Here is an 18,848-nt window from a genome sequence, read left to right on the forward strand (position 1 = left end):
AAACTACTTATTAATTGTTGTTTTAAATTATCTCCAACTTATATGCATACTAAATAGATTTTTTTCTTTTTAAAAGCTGTTAGTTTGACAGAACTTATGTAACTTGGCAATATAAATTAAAAAAAACAAATTGACAAAAAATCAATAACCATTTGCATAAATGTGTTAAAAATATGGTAAATAGTCATCTCCCCTACTAAAGAGCCTCCTGTGATTGTTACAATTAATAGTGAATGTGGTGTATTTTTATGAAAAAAAAAACAACTGCCTTCACAACTGATTTAAAAAATTTCGATTTCAGGAAAGAAAAAAGTAGCCGTTGCATCAGAACTTTGAATGGTCTATATTATATATATATATTTTAATCTTTGCAATTTTATATGTATATACTGTGGTAACACATGATTTCTATAGGTGTCGGCGGCCGCATAAAACACTTCGGCGGGCCGTAATTTGCCCACCCCTGGTCTATAACAGTGATGCCCAACCTAATTTGACCTACGGCCATTTTTATTTCCGACACTCGTGTCGCGGGCCACATGACTGAAAGGGCGCAAAAATAAAACGAAATTGACCTGAAACTTTTTTTTATTAGTAACCTTTGGATCTAGTACTTACCTTAGTTAATGGGATACATGTAGTCAAACTTTTTTTTACGCGTTACGGCGGGCCGGCTTGAAACACGTCGCGGGCCGGATCTGGCCCGCGGGCCGTATTTTGGGCATCACTGGTCTATAATATAATGATGTCGGATTTTCAATGTGTTTTCTAGTTTACGATATCTAAACGCCACGGATGGACAGACGAACAGAGGGACAAGACAGACAGACATTCCACACAAATCTAATAGCGTCGTTTCGAAGAGATGCATAGATCCTTGGGCTCGAGTTTAAAACCTGAATTGAGCTGAGAGTGATGAGCATGAAAGATAAACTGTATAACTAAGCAATAAAAACAATATCAGGGATATGGGGTATTATGTGCTTTGGTGTGATTTCCTCATTAATTGTCTGTGTTTATTTATTCACGTAAATATAATTTTCAAACGGACCTTTTCAAAGTGCATTATGTATCAGGTTTATACAGGAACACTGAAAAAGGACAAGGGCATGGGCGTAGCCGGGGGTCCGCCAGGCCTCGGACTGTTCCTTGAGGTACACCTGAGTTTACTGTTATTAGTGCTTATTTGTGGTAAACCAGTAACACAGACTAAAAACGCAATATACCTAGGTGTTATAATAAATGAAAAACTGTCATGAAATCCCCATATTGATGAAACTATAAAAAAAAAAACAAAGCATTAGGAATTATTAAAAGAAATTTTTATAAATCAACGAAGAACATAAAACTAAAATTTTATTGAACCTTAGTTAGGCCAATAATAGAATATGCATCCTCCGTTTGGGACCCCTCAACTCAAGAAAACATTAAGAAACTGGAACAGACACAAAATAGAGCAGTGAGATTCATAACAAACGAATATTCACATTTGACTAGAGTAACACCGTTAGTAAAATCACTAAATTTAGAAAGCCTTCAGGACAGAAGGCTCAAAAGTAAAGTAGCAATTATACATAAAACACTGAACCATAATCTTCAAGTACAAAAAACAAAAATTTAATAAAATACTCAGAAAGACACAAAAATAAAGGCACATTCCTCGTTCCATATGCTAGGACAAATTTGTACAAATGCTCCTTCTTCCCTAGTGCTATTAGAGCATGGAATGGGTTGCCTGAGCTAGCCAGGAAAACCAGTGACTTGGCTAAATTTAAGTCATTGGTTAATATGCACCTTTTTAAATTTAGTGCTTTCAGGCTTTTAGCTTTCTCACTACGCTATGATCCTATCATTTGTCTGGACCAGTTGGAAAGATGGGGGGGGGGGGGGGAGAAAGAAAAAGATTTCTGGGTAATAAATGCTTAATCGTTTTTTTAACTCTTTCTCTTCTATTTGACGAGACCATCGTTGATTTGACCCATTAAATTATTTTATTTTGTCTTTTTATAAACAATAAATTTGTGTTATACACAAAGAGCATGGACTCCCCTTCAATTCTGTACCAAATAAAATAGTTTCTGATGACAAAGTTCTAGAAATTTAATTATAACAGAGAAGTGAACTAAACATGAACAAAATGAATAATTCCGACGGATCAAGGAAAATAATTACGGAGAGAAAGAGTTAAAGCATTTATATAAAAAAGAGAACGACCTAAATTTGAAATGACTAAAGCCTCCTCATGCCAATATCCACACAACTCTGCTATCGATGTGCGTGTGAAAATAGGAGGTTGTAGGGTTGTTGTTCTGTTGTCACAGAAAATATATCAAATACATTAACTCTTTCTCTCCTAATCGACGATACCATCGTTTAGTTGACCTCATTAAACTAAATTAATGTTTAATTTTATAAACTTGACTTTGTGTTATATAAAAAGCGCATGCATTTCCCTTTAATTCTTTACCAGATACAACATTTTCTGATAACAAACAACAAAGCTAGTGAAGCCCAATCACAACAGGGTAGTGAGATGGTAAATGAGCCAAATAAAGAATTCCTTCGAAACGTGGACAAATAATAACGGAGAGAAAGAGTTAATAATAATTAATAAACCTGGACTTTGTGTTGATATAAGTAGATATTGAAGACTCTTCTTTTATTACGTCACATCCTGTTAAGTACTTTCTCACAAAAACATTCACAACAAACAATGATGTAATATAAACCTATTAGCACAGTTATCTATTGTTTGTTATAGCGACGACCTATACAGGGAACTAATTCAACTAATTTTATTCACGGTCACAAACTGCAGATAAAAGCAGGGCTATCTTCAGGGGCGCAGTGGTTTATTGATTAAGTGCTTAGCTTGCGAACCGGAGGTCCTGGGTTCGAATTTCGGGATTTTTATTTTCGGGATTTTCAGGGCGCCACTGAGTCCACCCAACTCTAATGGGTACCTGACTTTAGTACGGGAAAGTAAAGAGGACGGTCATTGTGCTGGCCATGTGACTACTGCTCGTTAACTGTTCGCCACAGAAACAGACGACCTAATCATCATCTGCCCTATAGGTCGTAAGGTCTGAAAGGAGACCTCTGCTAGGGGATTCTTCCAGCAGCCCAACTGCCCACCTCAGAGGCTAAAAAGTACAAAACAGACTTAGAAAGCAATAGGAAGAAAGGTATGGACGGACCTGTCATGGAATAGAATTCTATCCAAGGCAAAGAGAGGAAAGGAGGAAAAACGGTTGACAGACCTTGTGGGGTTCCCCAAATGTTCAAAGGGCTTAGGGACAGGTGAATGGTAAAGGTGAGGCAAGTCAGAGGAGTCGGTGGTGTGCGTCTAGCAAGAGTATCTGCAGAGCTGCTGTAAGACGTATCTGCTGAATCACTTGATCCTACAGGAAAGTTTCTTACCAGCGTACTACTAAAGGTCTACATTGTCCTGCCCTTGTTAGCAGTCGATCTTCACCGCAGGGTATGATAACCATCACAGCAGCCCTTAAGAATTAAGTCAAAAGGACTGTTGACTATGTTGATTAGCATACATATCCATATTCTAATAATTTAATTCACGGTTACATACCACTGTGTTCAATAAACTGCACAGACCAGTTAATAACTTAACCACTTTAAACAATTTCCCAGTTCTTGTAATTTGAAACTGAATGAATCTATTGATGTATGCCGCCCAGCTGAGCCAGCTGATTAACGGCTTCGTTATCGCACCTGTTTCGTCTCTCGCTATGTATCATTCTGTATCTGAGTAAAGCTCGGGTTAATGCTGTCCTTCTTATCTCTTTCTCTCTCTCTTTCTCTCACTCTCTCTCTCTTTGCTTCGAAACACTCCTTCCCTCTATCACCTCCCCCCTCTCTCTCACTCTCTATTCATTGACTTATACCTGTCTAAGGAGGCATTTACATTTTATTGTTCCTTCTTTTTTTCCCTCACTTTTTCAACGTACCATTGTTGTTACCGGTCGTTGACTTGTAGCACCAAACTGCTGGCACACAACGAAACCGTTGTATTATATTTAAAGTGGGAAGCGTGGTCGAGAGGCTAAGCGCGCTTGAACTTGGCTTGGCTTGGCTACCTATGAAGAGGGCTCGAGGTTAGAAAAAAACAACTTCTCCTAGATACCCCCTTCCCCCAACTGGTCCACAACTGAGATTGGACCAAAGCGCTCTGAGCATGCTATAAGCATGAAAGTAGCGCTATATAAAAGCCAAAAATTATTTATTTAACTAATAAAACTTGAAATAACTTAAATAAGTTTGTGAACAAAAATAAATATAACTTTAATTATAATATAGACAAAATTAAGTCGAGATGAGAAATGTACTAAACTTCAGTAATAATATTCTTTGACAAAATCTAACTCACCACAATAACACAACCTTTTAGTCTCACGCCCAAAGACCGCTGACGACAATGATACCTATCTTGCATCATTCACAAGCAATAAAATCATCTTCCCACCATCACCATAGAATATAGAAACACACACACATTCTATAATAATCATGACTTCGGCATATTCGTCATCATCAAACTCCATTTGAGAGAGGTCTTGAGAGGCTTAAATCCTCTCTTGCAAAAGCCCTGGACAGAAACCCTGTTGTCTTGCGTAGTGCATACATGTCACCATACAGGTCGAGAATTTTTGGTTTCCCAGACCTGTCGAGGCGGAGATCAGCAAGTCTGGGGCAGTCAAACAGAATATGAGGCACGGTTTCCTCTTCTTCCCCGCAGCGGGGGCACCGTGAATCAAAATTTGGCCATAGCCGTGAGAAATATGAGCCCACAGGACAATGGCCTGTCCTGCACTGTGCTGTAATAGCTTGTTCAGGCATGGACAGCCTCCACCACGGGGAAGTGCGGTCAGGGCGCCTCATGCGCTCCCAGACTCCACGGGCTTTTTGGGACATTTCCCAGCACTCAAACCACTTTTCCATTTGTTTTTTTTTTTATTTTTTTTATTTTTGAATCATGACTTAAATGTTATTTCAATCCGTCTTGAAATGTATACTTTATCTACTCTATCCAGAAGAAATGAAGAAAGTAATTGTAGATAAAATAAATGAGAAATGGACGAGCTTCCATCCAAATCACAAGAAAGATAATGCCTATTATAAGCTATCCCGACAAGACCAACGTCTAATCTTTCGACTCAGGACCGGACACAACAGAATGCGACAACACATGTTCCGGAAGCTCAAAATTGGAACCAGTGAAATCTGCCCATGTGGAGTGTCACCAGAGAATGCTGACCATGTCCCCCAAAACTGCTCTCTTTACCAAGAGGTCAGTATAAGACACTGGTCCCAAAATCACCCCAATAGAAAGAAAACTATATGGAGAGCTCCCTGATTTGGAAACCACTGCGCAGTTCATCTCATGTATTGGTCTAGTCATCTGTACACTCTAACATAACAATGGGAACGAAGAAGAAGAAGAAGAAGAAGAAGATTAATATATATGCCTACCTATATATATACTATTCATTATTCCCCTTAACAAGTTTGCAATTTCCAAGAAAAGCAACTCAGTCTGCCATTGTCTCCATTAAATATACAACGGCACTCATCTAGTAATAGTTTTTTTTAAAAATACTTTCATTTACACTATCACACAAGACAAACATGTTTACGCACACAAGTCCAGACCATTTAATACTGTTGAGCAGTCAAGGTTATTGAGAAGTTGTATATAGTTCATGATCAAATACACTGTTCATTGTAAATATACCCGCTGGAGTTCATCAATTATAAAGTCATAGTCGCAGATATAGGAGCATTAGCGAGTGGTCAACACAAGATCAGTTTTTTATGTTCATTACAAAGAGCGAAGATCCAAAATTGTTCATAGTTCATAATTTTGTTGGTGCGTTTACCAGCTGACTGATCAGCTTGGGTTCCAATTGTTCTGATGTTTTTATGTCCAACACTATATACTTAAAGCTGGGCTAATCAACAATGTTCCTGGACATCACGTTGTAGATTAGACGTGAGTTCGGCGCCATTGTATTCAGGTCCAAAGGAACTTTATTAGTCTGACCCGTTTCTCCTCATCAGTATCGGAGAAACACTTAGTGGGCAGAGCTGCACCGGCTTCCAGAAGTTAACTCGTCATCAAACCAAAAATTGAGCCAGACAGCATTGCAGTGCGCTCATGGGGAATTTTAATATGTAGATTATGATTACAAGCATGTCTGGTCTGGCGATAATTTTTCCGGCAATGAAATCCCGGGACAACTAATATTCACCAGTTAAACCGAGAGGTCCCGGAGTTCTGTTAGAATTACCATAGAGTGAAAAGATAAAATATAACATTTGTGAGTAATCATTTTTTTTAATATATATAAATAGTCAAGAACAAACAAAGCTCCACTTGCCTCTCTACGTAGCGCAGTACATCTTACACAAAGCACAATTTAAAAATATAACTCAGTAACGTGCATGGTCTTCTTGTGCGACAGGTTGCTCTGAAAGTTAAAGCTATTACATATTTTAATTAATTTATAATATACATAAATTAGCCTAATTATAAATATATTTTTTTTCATATTCACTCTTTATGTATATTAATAATTTTAAATCTTTAAAAAGAGAAGCCTTTGCAGACTACATGCAATGATAAAAAAAGAAAAATAAATGAACAAGGAGAAGACTACTCATATATATCAAAGTTACCTCTTGCTTTATCGCATCCTTCAAAGTGACTTTAGTACGGGAAAGTAAAGAGGACGGTCATTGTGCTGGCCATGTGACTACTGCTCGTTAACTGTTCGCCAAAGAAACAGACGACCTTATCATCATCTGCCCATAGGTCGTAAGGTCTGAAAGGATACCTCTACTAGGGGATTCTTCCAGCAGCCCAATTGTCCACCTCAGAGGCTAAAAAGTACAAAACAGACTTAGAAAGCAATAGGAAGAAAAGTATGGACGGACCTGTCATGGAATAAAATTCTATCCAAGGCAAAAGACAGAGAGGAAAGGAGGAAAAACAGTTGACAGACCTTGTGGGGTTCCCCAAAAGTTCAAAGGGCTTAGGGACAGGTGAAGGTAAAGGTGAGGCAAGTCAGAGGAGTCGGTGGTGTGCGTCTAGCAAGAGTATCTGCAGAGCTGCTGTAAGACGTATCTGCTGAATCACTTGATCCTACAGGAAAGTTTCTCACCAGCGTACTACTAAAGGTCTACATTGTCCTGCCCTTGTTAGCAGTCGATCTTCACTGCAGGGTATGATAACCATCACAGCAGCCCTTAAGAATTAAGTCAAAAGGACTGTTGACTATGTTGATTAGCATACATATCCATATTCTAAAAATTTAATTCACGGTTACATACCACTGTGTTCAATAAACTGCACAGACCAGTTAATAACTTAACCACTTTAAACAATTTCCCAGTTCTTGTAATTTGAAACTGAATGAATCTATTGATGTATGCCGCCCAGCTGAGCCAGCTGATTAACGGCTTCGTTATCGCACCTGTTTCGTCTCTCGCTATGTATCATTCTGTATCTGAGTAAAGCTCGGGTTAATGCTGTCCTTCTTATCTCTTTCTCTCTCTCTTTCTCTCACTCTCTCTCTCTTTGCTTCGAAACACTCCTTCCCTCTATCACCTCCCCCCTCTCTCTCACTCTCTATTCATTGACTTATACCTGTCTAAGGAGGCATGTACATTTTATTGTTCCTTCTTTTTTTCCCTCACTTTTTCAACGTACCATTGTTGTTACCGGTCGTTGACTTGTAGCACGAACCTGCTGGCACACAACGAAACCGTTGTATTATATTTAAAGTGGGAAGCGTGGTCGAGAGGCTAAGCGCGCTTGAACTTGGCTTGGCTTGGCTACCTATGAAGAGGGCTCGAGGTTAGAAAAAAACAACTTCTCCTAGATACCCCCTTCCCCCAACTGGTCCACAACTGAGATTGGACCAAAGCGCTCTGAGCATGCTATAAGCATGAAATTAGCACTATATAAAAGCCAAAAATGATTTATTTAACTAATAAAACTTGAAATAACTTAAATAACTTTGTGAACAAAAATAAATAAAACTTTTATTATAATATAGACTAAATCAAGTTGAGATGACAAATGTACTAAACTTCAGTAATAATATTCTTTGACAAAATCTAACTCACCACAATAACACAATCTTTCAGTCTCACGTCCAAAGACCGCTGACGACAATGACACCTATCTTGCATCATTCACAAGCAATAAAAACATGTTCCCACCGTCACCATAGAATATAAAAACACACACACACACTCTATAATAATCATGACTTCAGCATAATCGTCATCATCAAACTCCATTTGAGAGAGGTCTTGAGAGGCTTAAATCCTCTCTAGCGAAATCCCTGGACAGAAACCCTGCTGTCTTGCGTAGTGTGTACAGGTCAGCGTATAGGCCGAGAATTTTGGGTTTCCCAGACCTGTCGAGGCGGAGATCAGCAAGTCTGGGGCAGTCAAACAGAATATGAGACACGGTTTCCTCTTCTTCCCCGCAGCGGGGGCACCGTGAATCAAAATTTAGGCGTAGCCGTGAGAAATATGAGCCAACAGGACAGTTGCCGGTCTTGCACTGTGCTATAATACCACACTGTCTCCATTAAATATATAACGGCACTCATCTAGTAATTGTTTTTTTTAATACTTTCATTTACACTAACACACAAGACAAACATGTTAACGCACACAAGTCCAGACCATTTAATACTGTTGAGCAGTCATGGTTATTGAGAAGTTGAGAAGTTGTGTGTAGGTCATGATCAAATGCACTCTTCATTGTTATATACCCGCTGGAGTTCATGAATTATAGAGTCATAGCCACAGATACAGGAGCACAAGCGAGTGGTCAAAACAAGGTCAGTTTTTCATGTTCATTACAAAGAGCGAAGATCCAAAATTGTTCTTAGTTAAAGATTTTGTTGGTGCGTTTACCAGCTGACAGGTCAGCTTGAAGTCCTATTGTTCTCATGTTTTTATGTCCAACACTATATTCGTAAAGCTGGGCTAATCAACAATGTTCCTGGACATCACGTTGCAGATTAGACGTGAGTTCGGCGCCATTGTATTCAGGTCCAAAGGAACTTTAGTAGTCTGACCCGTTTCTCCTCATCACTATCGGAGAAACACTTAGTGGGCAGAACTGCACCGGCTTCCAGAAGTTAACTCGTCATCAAACCAAAAATTGAGCCAGACAGCATTGCAGTGCGCTCATGGGGAATTTTAATATGCAGATTATGAATACAAGCATGTCTGGTCTGGCGATATTTTTTCCCGCAATGAAATCCCGGGACAACTAATATTCACCAGTTGACACCGAGAGGTCCCGGAGTTCTGTTAGAATTACCATAGAGTGAAAAGTTAAAATATAACATCTGTGAGTAATCATTTTTTTATATATATAAATAGTCCAAGAACAAACAAAGCTCCACTTGCCTGTCTAACATTGTTAGTAAATCTCATGTAATACACAATTTAAAAATATAAATCAGTACCATGCACCGCATGTGATTACATTCCATACTTAACTCTTGGTATATGTATTTATTAGTATAATAATGTACTTTTCCTTTAAAAGTTAAAGCCATTACATATTTTTTAAATTTATAATATACATAAAGTAGCCTAATTATATATATTTACATATTATATTCAGCCTTTATAATTTTAAATCTTAAAAAAGAGAAGCCATTGCAGACTACATGCAATGATAAATAAAGAAAAATAAATGAACAAGGAGAAGACTACTCATATATATCAAAGTTACCTCTTGCTTTATCGCATCCTTCAAAGTGATTTACTTCCCTTGATATAAAAGAAACGCGCCAAGAAGTGAGGGCCAGACTAGATTACGCGGAAGCAGCAGACATCACTTCAGATGGAGGGAATAACATTAAGAAACATTGGATGCTTTTTTTTTTTTGTCCTTAGTCTCAGTTCTGCTCAACAGCAGACAATTTTTTTTTAAATTCTGTGTCTGATATTTATAACGGATTAAATGCATAATACGAAGACTTAACAGAGGTAAATATAATACGTGTCTTATTAATATTATAACCATACGGTTGAAGAAGGCTCCAACTCCACTCATGTGTGCAGTGGGCGTCGCCAAGACATTTTCTTTGTAGTATTTAAATTATAATATTTAGCATCTCGTTTGTAAAATTTGTATCAATACTTAATTTTTTTTTATAAAAATAATTCTTTGCTCACTAAATTTCTTTGTATTCTCTTGTCTGAGTAATTTGGTTTAAATTATTTTAAAAAGTACATTTTTGTATTATTTTTCTGATTGGTCTCACGTATTCCTTAAGTTCTTTCAGAAATGACGATTTTTTTACTTACCTAATGCAAAACGACGGGGAATTGCAGGATTCGAACGGGGAACTATTGAGACGACATCCCAAAGCGCTTACCACACGCTAATATTGCATTTATTTTTTTCTTTCATTTTTATATAATTAACCACTTTCGATATTTAATATTCTTCAATTTAATTTTGTATGGATAGTTTGTTGTTAAGAATTCAGCCGCTAAAAAAAAAGTTATTTTGGGTAAAATTATTTCGCGATTTTTCTTTTTGGATTTTTATTCTCCATTAACTTACCACAGACATCTAGTTCCAGACCGTCAAACAGTATTAATATACACACGCTTTGACTAACTGCGTGACAACATTTGTAAATTAATGTCACATAAAAGGTCATAGTGTTTTTTTTCTTCACTGGAAGCAGGGTATAGTTTTTAAATGTAATTTCGGAATTCAAAAAACGCAATTTCATTTCTTTTAAAGACTCATGCAAGTGTAGATTCACAGACATAAATAAATATAGACTGGCCGATTAAAGAGTTTTATAAAACGAAAATTTGTAATTTGCAATTTTGTGTACTTTATTATACAGCATTTATGAGCAGTATAAAAATTAAGTATTCATATATATTTCAGCCATAACCTATATATATTGTAAATAAGGAGGCAGTGTAGTTTTGTTTTATCTCTAAGAATGAAGATCATGCATTTTTTCATAATTCGGAAATCCGACAACAATAGATGTACATGTTTTCAAGTTACATGAAGTTACTTCCTTCGGCCAGTCTATATTTATTTATGTCTATGTGTAGATGTGTAGATTATTCGGACTACTTTTTTTCAGCGCAATGATTTTAAAGACGAAAAATTATTTCTCGTAAACGAGGCCTTCCAGTCTAATGTACAAAATGTCAGTAAAACTTATCTCTAAACTCTTAAGCGTTTCTAGTATTTGTTATGCATGGGAATGAACAGATTTCTGTGTTTTTTAATATAATCTTCCTTTCCTAGGCTGTGTTTATAAGGCTACAGAATCTCCACATTATGGACTATTTAGTTTATAATAATAAAACAAATATTTAGTTATTTGACTTTTCGCATAAGACTTTGTTTAGGTCAGTGATTCCGTTCGCTTTGGAACTTGAGGGACAAAAAGATTTGAAAAAATAATGTCATGGGCTGCAACTAATGTCATGGGCTGCAACTAATGTCATGGGCTGCTACTGATGTCATGGGCTGCTACTAATGTCATGGGCTGCAACTAATGTCATGGGCTGCTACTAATGTCATGGGCTGCTACTAATGTCATGGGTTGCAATTATGTCATAGGCTGCAACTAATGTCATGGGCTGCAACTAATGTCATGGGCTGCAACTAATGTCATGGGCTGCTACAAATGTCATGGGCTGCTACTAATGTCATGGGCTGAAACTAATGTAATGGGCTGCAACTAATGTCATGGGCTGTAACTAATGTCATGGGCTGCAACTAATGTCATGGGCTGCTACTAATGTCATGGGCTGCAACTAATGTCATGGGTTGCAATTATGTCATAGGCTGCAACTAATGTCATGGGCTGCAACTAATGTCATGGGCTGCAACTAATGTCATGGGCTGCAACTAATGACATGGGATGCTACTAATGTCTAGGGCTGCAACTAATGACATGGGCTGCTACTAATGTCATGGGCTGCAACTAATCTCATGGGCTGCAATTAATGTCATGGGCTGCAACGAATGTCATAGGCTGCAACTAATGTCATGGGCTGCAACTAATGTCATGGGCTGCAACTAATGTCATGGGCTGCAACTAATGTCATGGGCTGCAACTAATGTCATGGGTTGCAATTATGTCATAGGCTGCAACTAATGTCATGGGCTGCTACTAATGTCATGGGCTGCAACTAACGTCATGGGCTGCAACTAACGTCATAGGCTGCAACTACTGTTATCAGCTGAAACTAATGTCATGGGCTGAAACTAATGTCATGGGCTGAAACTAATGTCATGGGCTGCAACTAATGTCATAGGCTGAAACTAATGTCATGGGCTGCAACTAACTGTAATTTTATTGCTTACGTTTCATAGGGCTCTTTAATTTTGTTTCTCTAGGTCAGTGTTTCCAACACTATTTCCTTCACGAAACACTTCGCACATTCTGATTATTTAGCGGAACACTTTGCTTAATTTTTTAGAGAGATTAATTCACATGGTGGCGTACTAGTTAATTACTCCAGTAGTTCGTGGAACATCTATTCAGGCCTCGCGGAACACTAGGGTTCCAGGGAACACAGTTTGGGAAACACTGCTCTAGTATAAAGAGACAGTACACAACGGTTCAGATGAGTCTAATAGCATTTGTAATTTAACGCATAAACTGAAACAAATTACTTTTAAAAAAGCAAAAGAAAAATATATAAGTGAAATGTGTTTTGTCTACCTGTTTCAATGTTTGTGGATAGAGTTTATAAAGTCGGCTGCTAAATATACCACTTCTGCTGTTGCGCAACCGCAGTTCTAAAAAAAAAAAGTAATTTGTTATAGTGATAAATGAGTGGACACTTAGAAATGAGTGAGAACACTTTTAGAGAATATTTTTAAATCCACCTACTACTGCTAGTGAGGAAAGTGATTACGACAGACACTATGAAGAAACCAGTCGCCAATTTAAGCCCTCAATGTTATAGAGAAAAGTAGCTGGGAGAAGATGGCCTCTGAAAGATACAGGTGGAGAGTTATCCCATCGGATGCGAGACACACACTTTAAACACACACACACACACACACACACAAAAGGGGAGAGGGGGGAGGGGGCTTGTCGCAGTAGCAGATGACTTACAGAAAACTTAACTCTTTCTCTCCTAATTGACGATGCCAACGTTGATTTGACCCCTTATTAAACTGATTTTGGTTTTGGATTTCTAAACTTTAATTTCTGTTGTGTAAAAAGAGCTTAATAATTCAATACCAAATATAACATTTTTTTCCGATAGCAAACAAAAAGTTATTGGAGTTTAATCATAACAGTGAGTGAAATACAAATGAGTGAAATACAAATGAGCTAAATAAATAACACTATCGAAACGAGAAAAATTACTACGGAAAGAAAGAGTTGAATAGACCCTGTCTATCTTTGCTTGCATTACATGTGGCAAAATGTGCAGGTCGCAATTAGGTTTACGCGGTCATGTGAAACACAGCGTTCATTTTTATGCTTCGGAATTAAAGATAATGCCTTATAAAAATAAAGTAAATTTTTTATGTAAATTTGTGGTCTTATAGTGCAGATGTCATCTGTTTCTGTGGCCAAAAGGTTAACGAGGGTGTCGTCTGACCAGCACAACGACCAACCTCCTTGACATTTCTTCAACTAATGTCAGGTACCCAATATACTTTTTTATAAGACTCAAAAACATAATAGTGAATACTCCGACTGCATAGACGTTTAAAATGGTTTGTAACTAGTACTTTTAGCAGAATAAAGGATGGAATCCTTTAGAATGATAGTGGCAAGGATCCAGGCCAATATTAATGTTATTATCTTGAGAGCGAAGTGTTTGTACGATCAAGTAATCTATATTAGATTTACGTGAAAATATAGGCGAAGCTTAAATCAATCAATAAACTTTAAGCAGCTTTAAGGTTAATAAGCAACTCAGTTATCGGTACACTACGGCTGACTACGCCTTTTTCTTTGTACTCCATTTTAAATTTATTTCTTTTATACTTTGAAAAATTATAACGGTCAAACTTGTGTCCGAAGAGATAGTAATTCTTATATTAACGGTTTACATCAACAGTTAAATTTCGAGGAAAATCGTTTAAGACGTTTTTTGAGATCAGCGTTCCAGGTTCCCTAAAGTTCTGACTTGAACAGAGGTATTGTAAAAAGCAATGTTTTAGTTTTTTCGGGTCGTTCGGGGTGCAGAAGAAAGTAAGTGTTGGTAACCTATAATTTATTAAAAGGTATAAAATAATTTCTGAGCAAATTTATAGAACTTCAGAATCAAAATTTCTAATCTCTTCCATTCGTAGAGTAAAAAAAGTAAAAGTTCCAGCTTTCAGACCTTGTGATCTATAGGGCAGATGATGTAAAGTTCATCTAATGGACCTCATTCACTAATCGTAAAATAACATCATTTAGTCACGTGATAATATTGATAAAACAATGGAAATTACGTATCACGTGACAGCCTTTATGGATTGCGTAATGTGTATAGAAGAGATAGAGAACCACGTGGCAAAATGTTGTTTGTTTACGATTGGGGAATGAGGTCCATTCTGTGGCTCACGCATAAACATTAAGAAACTGGAACAGACACAAAATAGAGCAGTGAGAATCATAACAAACGAATATTCACATTTGACTAGAGTAACACCTTTAGTAAAATCACTAAATTTAGAAAGCCTTCAGGATAGAAGACTCAAAAGTAAAGTATCAATTATACATAAATCACTGAACAATAATCTTCAAATACAAAAACAAAATTTAATAAAATACTCTGAAAGACACAAAGATAAAGGCACATTCCTCGTTCCATATGCTAGGACAAATTTGTACAAATACTCCTTCTTCCCTAGTGCTAATAGAGCATGGAATGGGTTGCCTGAGCTAGCCAGGAAAACCAGTGACTTGGCAGAATTTAAAGTCATTGGTTAATATGCATGACTAGAATTATAACGAGTAGGACGCGTTGGACGTAATCATCATCTTTTTTTTTTAAGTAACGTCTGTATTTAATAAGATTAATAAGATAAGATAAGATAACTATGTAAAAATGTATAAAGTAACGTCATGAAACTGATGCTATTTGCTTAAAGTGTATTCTCGGTCAGTATTACAGCATACTCGTTCTTCTTTAATTATTTAGGTCTTTTTTTAAAAACAAAACTTATGTAAGGGAAAGAACTCCGCACTTGCAGTTGTAACGTTCAATAATGAATGTGCTATTTCCCTTCTATACACCATAATTAATAATTGTGAATACTATATTGACTGATTGATTTAGTTTTTAATTGATTGGTGTTTTGCTAGGTACAGGAAATAATGTTTTAAGTTTAAACTGGATCCCAGATAGGGTGTTAAGAGAAATAAAATGTTCCATTATCTAAGGGGACAAAACCCTACATATTTAGCCGTATTTGTAAATACTATAAAATTAATTTCAATCGTTGATATCAAACAAAAAATTAAATTGAAAGTTCCCCTCTCAGACCTTGTGATCTAAAGGGAAGATGATAAAAAGGTCATATGTTTCTGTGGCTTACGGCTAACGAGGATGTCATGATGTTGGCGCAACGATTTTTCCTAGCTAATGTCAGATACCCATGAGATCTTTGTGAAGAGGCGCCTAAGGATCCCGCAATTAAAAAATTCCAGTCTTCACCAGGATTCGACCCCCGGTCAAGAAGACAAGCGCTTTACCGCTCAGCCACCGCACGCCTTCAAGTAATTTATTACCAGTAATTAATTGACTAACTGTATTGTCTCTGCCAATGCCATACTGATAGACAGATAGAGTGAGTTGATATTACCTTTGTTATACAACACTGTACTTTCGGAAGTGGTCATGGGTAAATGTTTCGAAGCTACAGGTTACCTACCATCAAAGACCAGGTGGACTGTAGTGGCGTTCGCTTGACCGATGTCCAGTTTACTTGTGCAGAAGAGAATGAGTCCAGCGTAAACGCTATAGTAGGCAAGCCTCTCACATATTACAGTGACCAGGAGACTCAGGGTCACGAAGAAGGTCGAGGTGTTGCTGTATGCGGACAGAAACAGTGAAGTCAAACATAAGTTTGGTTGTGTGTGTTGTGTGTGTCGTGCGTACGTGTGTTCTTGTGTGTTGCTTATGTGTGTTTGTTTGTTAAATGTTTGTGCATGTGTGTGTTTGTGTGTCTATAACCCTAATTTTAGCCAAAAACTGACATTCGAATGCTTTCATAATTTTTATCATTATTATTATAGCTTTTATATAGCGCCACTATCATGCTTATAGCATACTCAGAGCGCTTTTTGGTCCAATCTCATTTGTGGACCAGTGGGGGAGGAGGGGGTATCTAGGAGTTGGTTTTCCGTGCTACCTTTAGGCGCTCAGTAAACACAACTCTGCCCGAGTCGGGTGTCGAACCTCGAGCCCCCTTCTAGGTAGCCAAGCCAAGCAAGGTTCAAGCACACTTGGCCTCTCGACCACGCTTCCCACCTTCCCATCATTAGCATATGTCTGTGTTGCATTGATTGTAATATTTCTCATATCAGTTAGCATACAAAAGTTTATAACTCTGTTAAGATATCTGCACATTTTTTCGGCTTTTTTAAACAACTAAATAAGACTTGAGTTCGAATCTGAGGATTAAAGAGGAGTGCAGCATTGCAGGTCACAACGCAGTCCTAGGAGTGAACTACATAATTTGCCTCATCCAGAGCAGACATAACCGTTACCTGCTGGTGGTCTGTTAAATATCCACGCCTGTCCTCCCAGTTAAAAAAATGTTTTGTAACCTTACTAACATGTCTTTATATTAATTCGCAATAAAGGGGTATTATTAAATAAGATGGGCTTTTGTGGGGTGGCGAATGGGGCGCGACTGCCCCAGGCCCCGCGTATTTTTAGGGAGGAGGGATTCGCAGAAAGATAATACTTTGTCACCGTCAGCCCATCGTAAAAATATTCGTGGTCCTGATATGAAAATAGCACTGGGCCCAGCAGACGACATGAACGGCGTGAGAGTTATAATCCTTTTTTTCCATGTCCTGAAAAAGCCCGCAAATCGTAATTTTAGAGGGAGAAACGTGGCAGAGCTCGCCGGGGAACATATGGAGTGAACAGCATTCTATCGATGTTACCAGCGCCAAATTAAATCCTTAAAATTTTAATAGGCGAAAGTCATGTAGATGTTACCGTCAAAGTGCTAAATCCAGCATGTGATAGAGTGTGTGTGTGTGTATTTCCACGGTGACGGTGGGAAGAGGTTAGCGATTGGTGGTGAATGATGCAATATAGGTGGCAATGTCGTCATATGGTATTAGTTACGAGAGACGACTCAAGTGCATGAGACTGAAATGCTGTGTTATTGTAAGGAATCAGATTCCGCTAGAAAATATTACCAAGTCTAGTACATTTATTGTATCTCATTTTAACTTTTGTTTTAAATTATTATTATAGCCTTTATATAGCGCTACTTTCATGCTTATAGCATACTCAGAGCGCTTTTGGTCCAATCTCATTTGTGGACCAGTGGGGGGCGAGGGGGGTATCTAGAAGTTGGTTTTCCGTACTGCCTTTAGGCACTAAGTAAACGCAACTCTGCCCGAGTCGGGTGTCGAACCTCGAGCCCCCTTCTAGGTAGCCAAGACAAGCCAAGTTCAAGCGCACTTAGCCTCTCGACCACGCTAAATTTGTACTTAGAATTGTTTACATGGAAGTTATTCTAGTGATTTGAAGTTTAACTGCTAAGATATAATAAGCCTACGAGTATTGAATGCCTACATATGCATTTTACATTCAGTGGTTACTTATAGATGGTATATACATTTCTTCACCTACTTATGAAGAAAAACAGTTTTGTATAATTGAGTATATTTTCCATATAAAATAAATTTATTGCAACTAATTGATACACTAATTGGTAATTAATTTTATTGATTCATGTGTTGTCATCGACAATGACTAATTATGCAAAGTTTCTACTGGATGCGAGAATGGGAAGTGGGAGTAATGACCTGTCAATGGTTTTGACCGGACGGACAGATGAACTGAGTTGATATAAACGAGGTAACAATATCACAACTTTGTATTTTTGCTAACTAATTTGATCGTGTCTCAGGGTCTAGGTTCAGGAGTGAGATTTTTATAATAGATGCATGTAATAAAATAAGTCTAGCAAATAATGACCAAGTTTAAATATAATACAAATCTAGCTCCTCGCTTACCCATGGCGATTGTTTTCATCAAGAGACTGACCATCTATGTCCATCACTAAAAGATGGTCACTGTCCCGATTATTTTTTGTCCTGAACATGGTCATTTTTACGATTGCGTAATATCTTTTTCTGAATGTTTTACAAGTCACAAAGAATCCATATTACTTGTTTGAAAAAAAGAAAACCATTATATTGTCATTCGTATGCAGCATAGAGCATAGCCTACACATACAAAGAAAATGTAACTAATAGTCTGCTGAATTTAACACGGTACGCCTAATAATTATTTTCTAATTCTTCGTTTAAAGAATTATGTCAAGTTTGGCCCTGGGCCAACGTAACACGTGAACAAGACAGCGATATAGGCCTATGTCTTATGACAAAATGTTAGAATATAACAAGATGTAGATAAAATTACGACTTAACAAAGGCGGGACTAGGATAAGGCAGCACGAATAGATATTGCGTCATCAGCTCCATTTTATCTTTTTTAGCGGCCTATAAGGTTCGTATTAGGTCCGTCTGTCCGTCTGTCACACTTAGATCTCCAAACTAGAAGAGAAATGAAAAATATTATTTCACCATGCGATGCGGCTA

General features: G+C 37.5%; 1 protein-coding gene across 1 annotated transcript in view; it reads right to left on the minus strand.

The window, feature by feature from the left end:
* The window catches only part of LOC106070759 (solute carrier family 15 member 4-like), a 43,110-nt gene extending 24,755 nt beyond the window's left edge, over window positions 1–18,355 (minus strand). The window contains exons 1-2 of the mRNA XM_056021250.1: window positions 18,261–18,355; window positions 15,932–16,089 (exon numbers count right to left, since the gene is read on the minus strand). Coding sequence (XP_055877225.1) covers window positions 15,932–16,089; window positions 18,261–18,355 — 253 coding nt within the window. The remainder of the gene's footprint in view (window positions 1–15,931; window positions 16,090–18,260) is intronic.
* Window positions 18,356–18,848: the final 493 nt, after the last annotated feature.

Source organism: Biomphalaria glabrata, chromosome 2 (assembly GCF_947242115.1).
Source record: "Biomphalaria glabrata chromosome 2, xgBioGlab47.1, whole genome shotgun sequence".
In the NCBI taxonomy this organism is placed as follows: domain Eukaryota; kingdom Metazoa; phylum Mollusca; class Gastropoda; family Planorbidae; genus Biomphalaria; species Biomphalaria glabrata.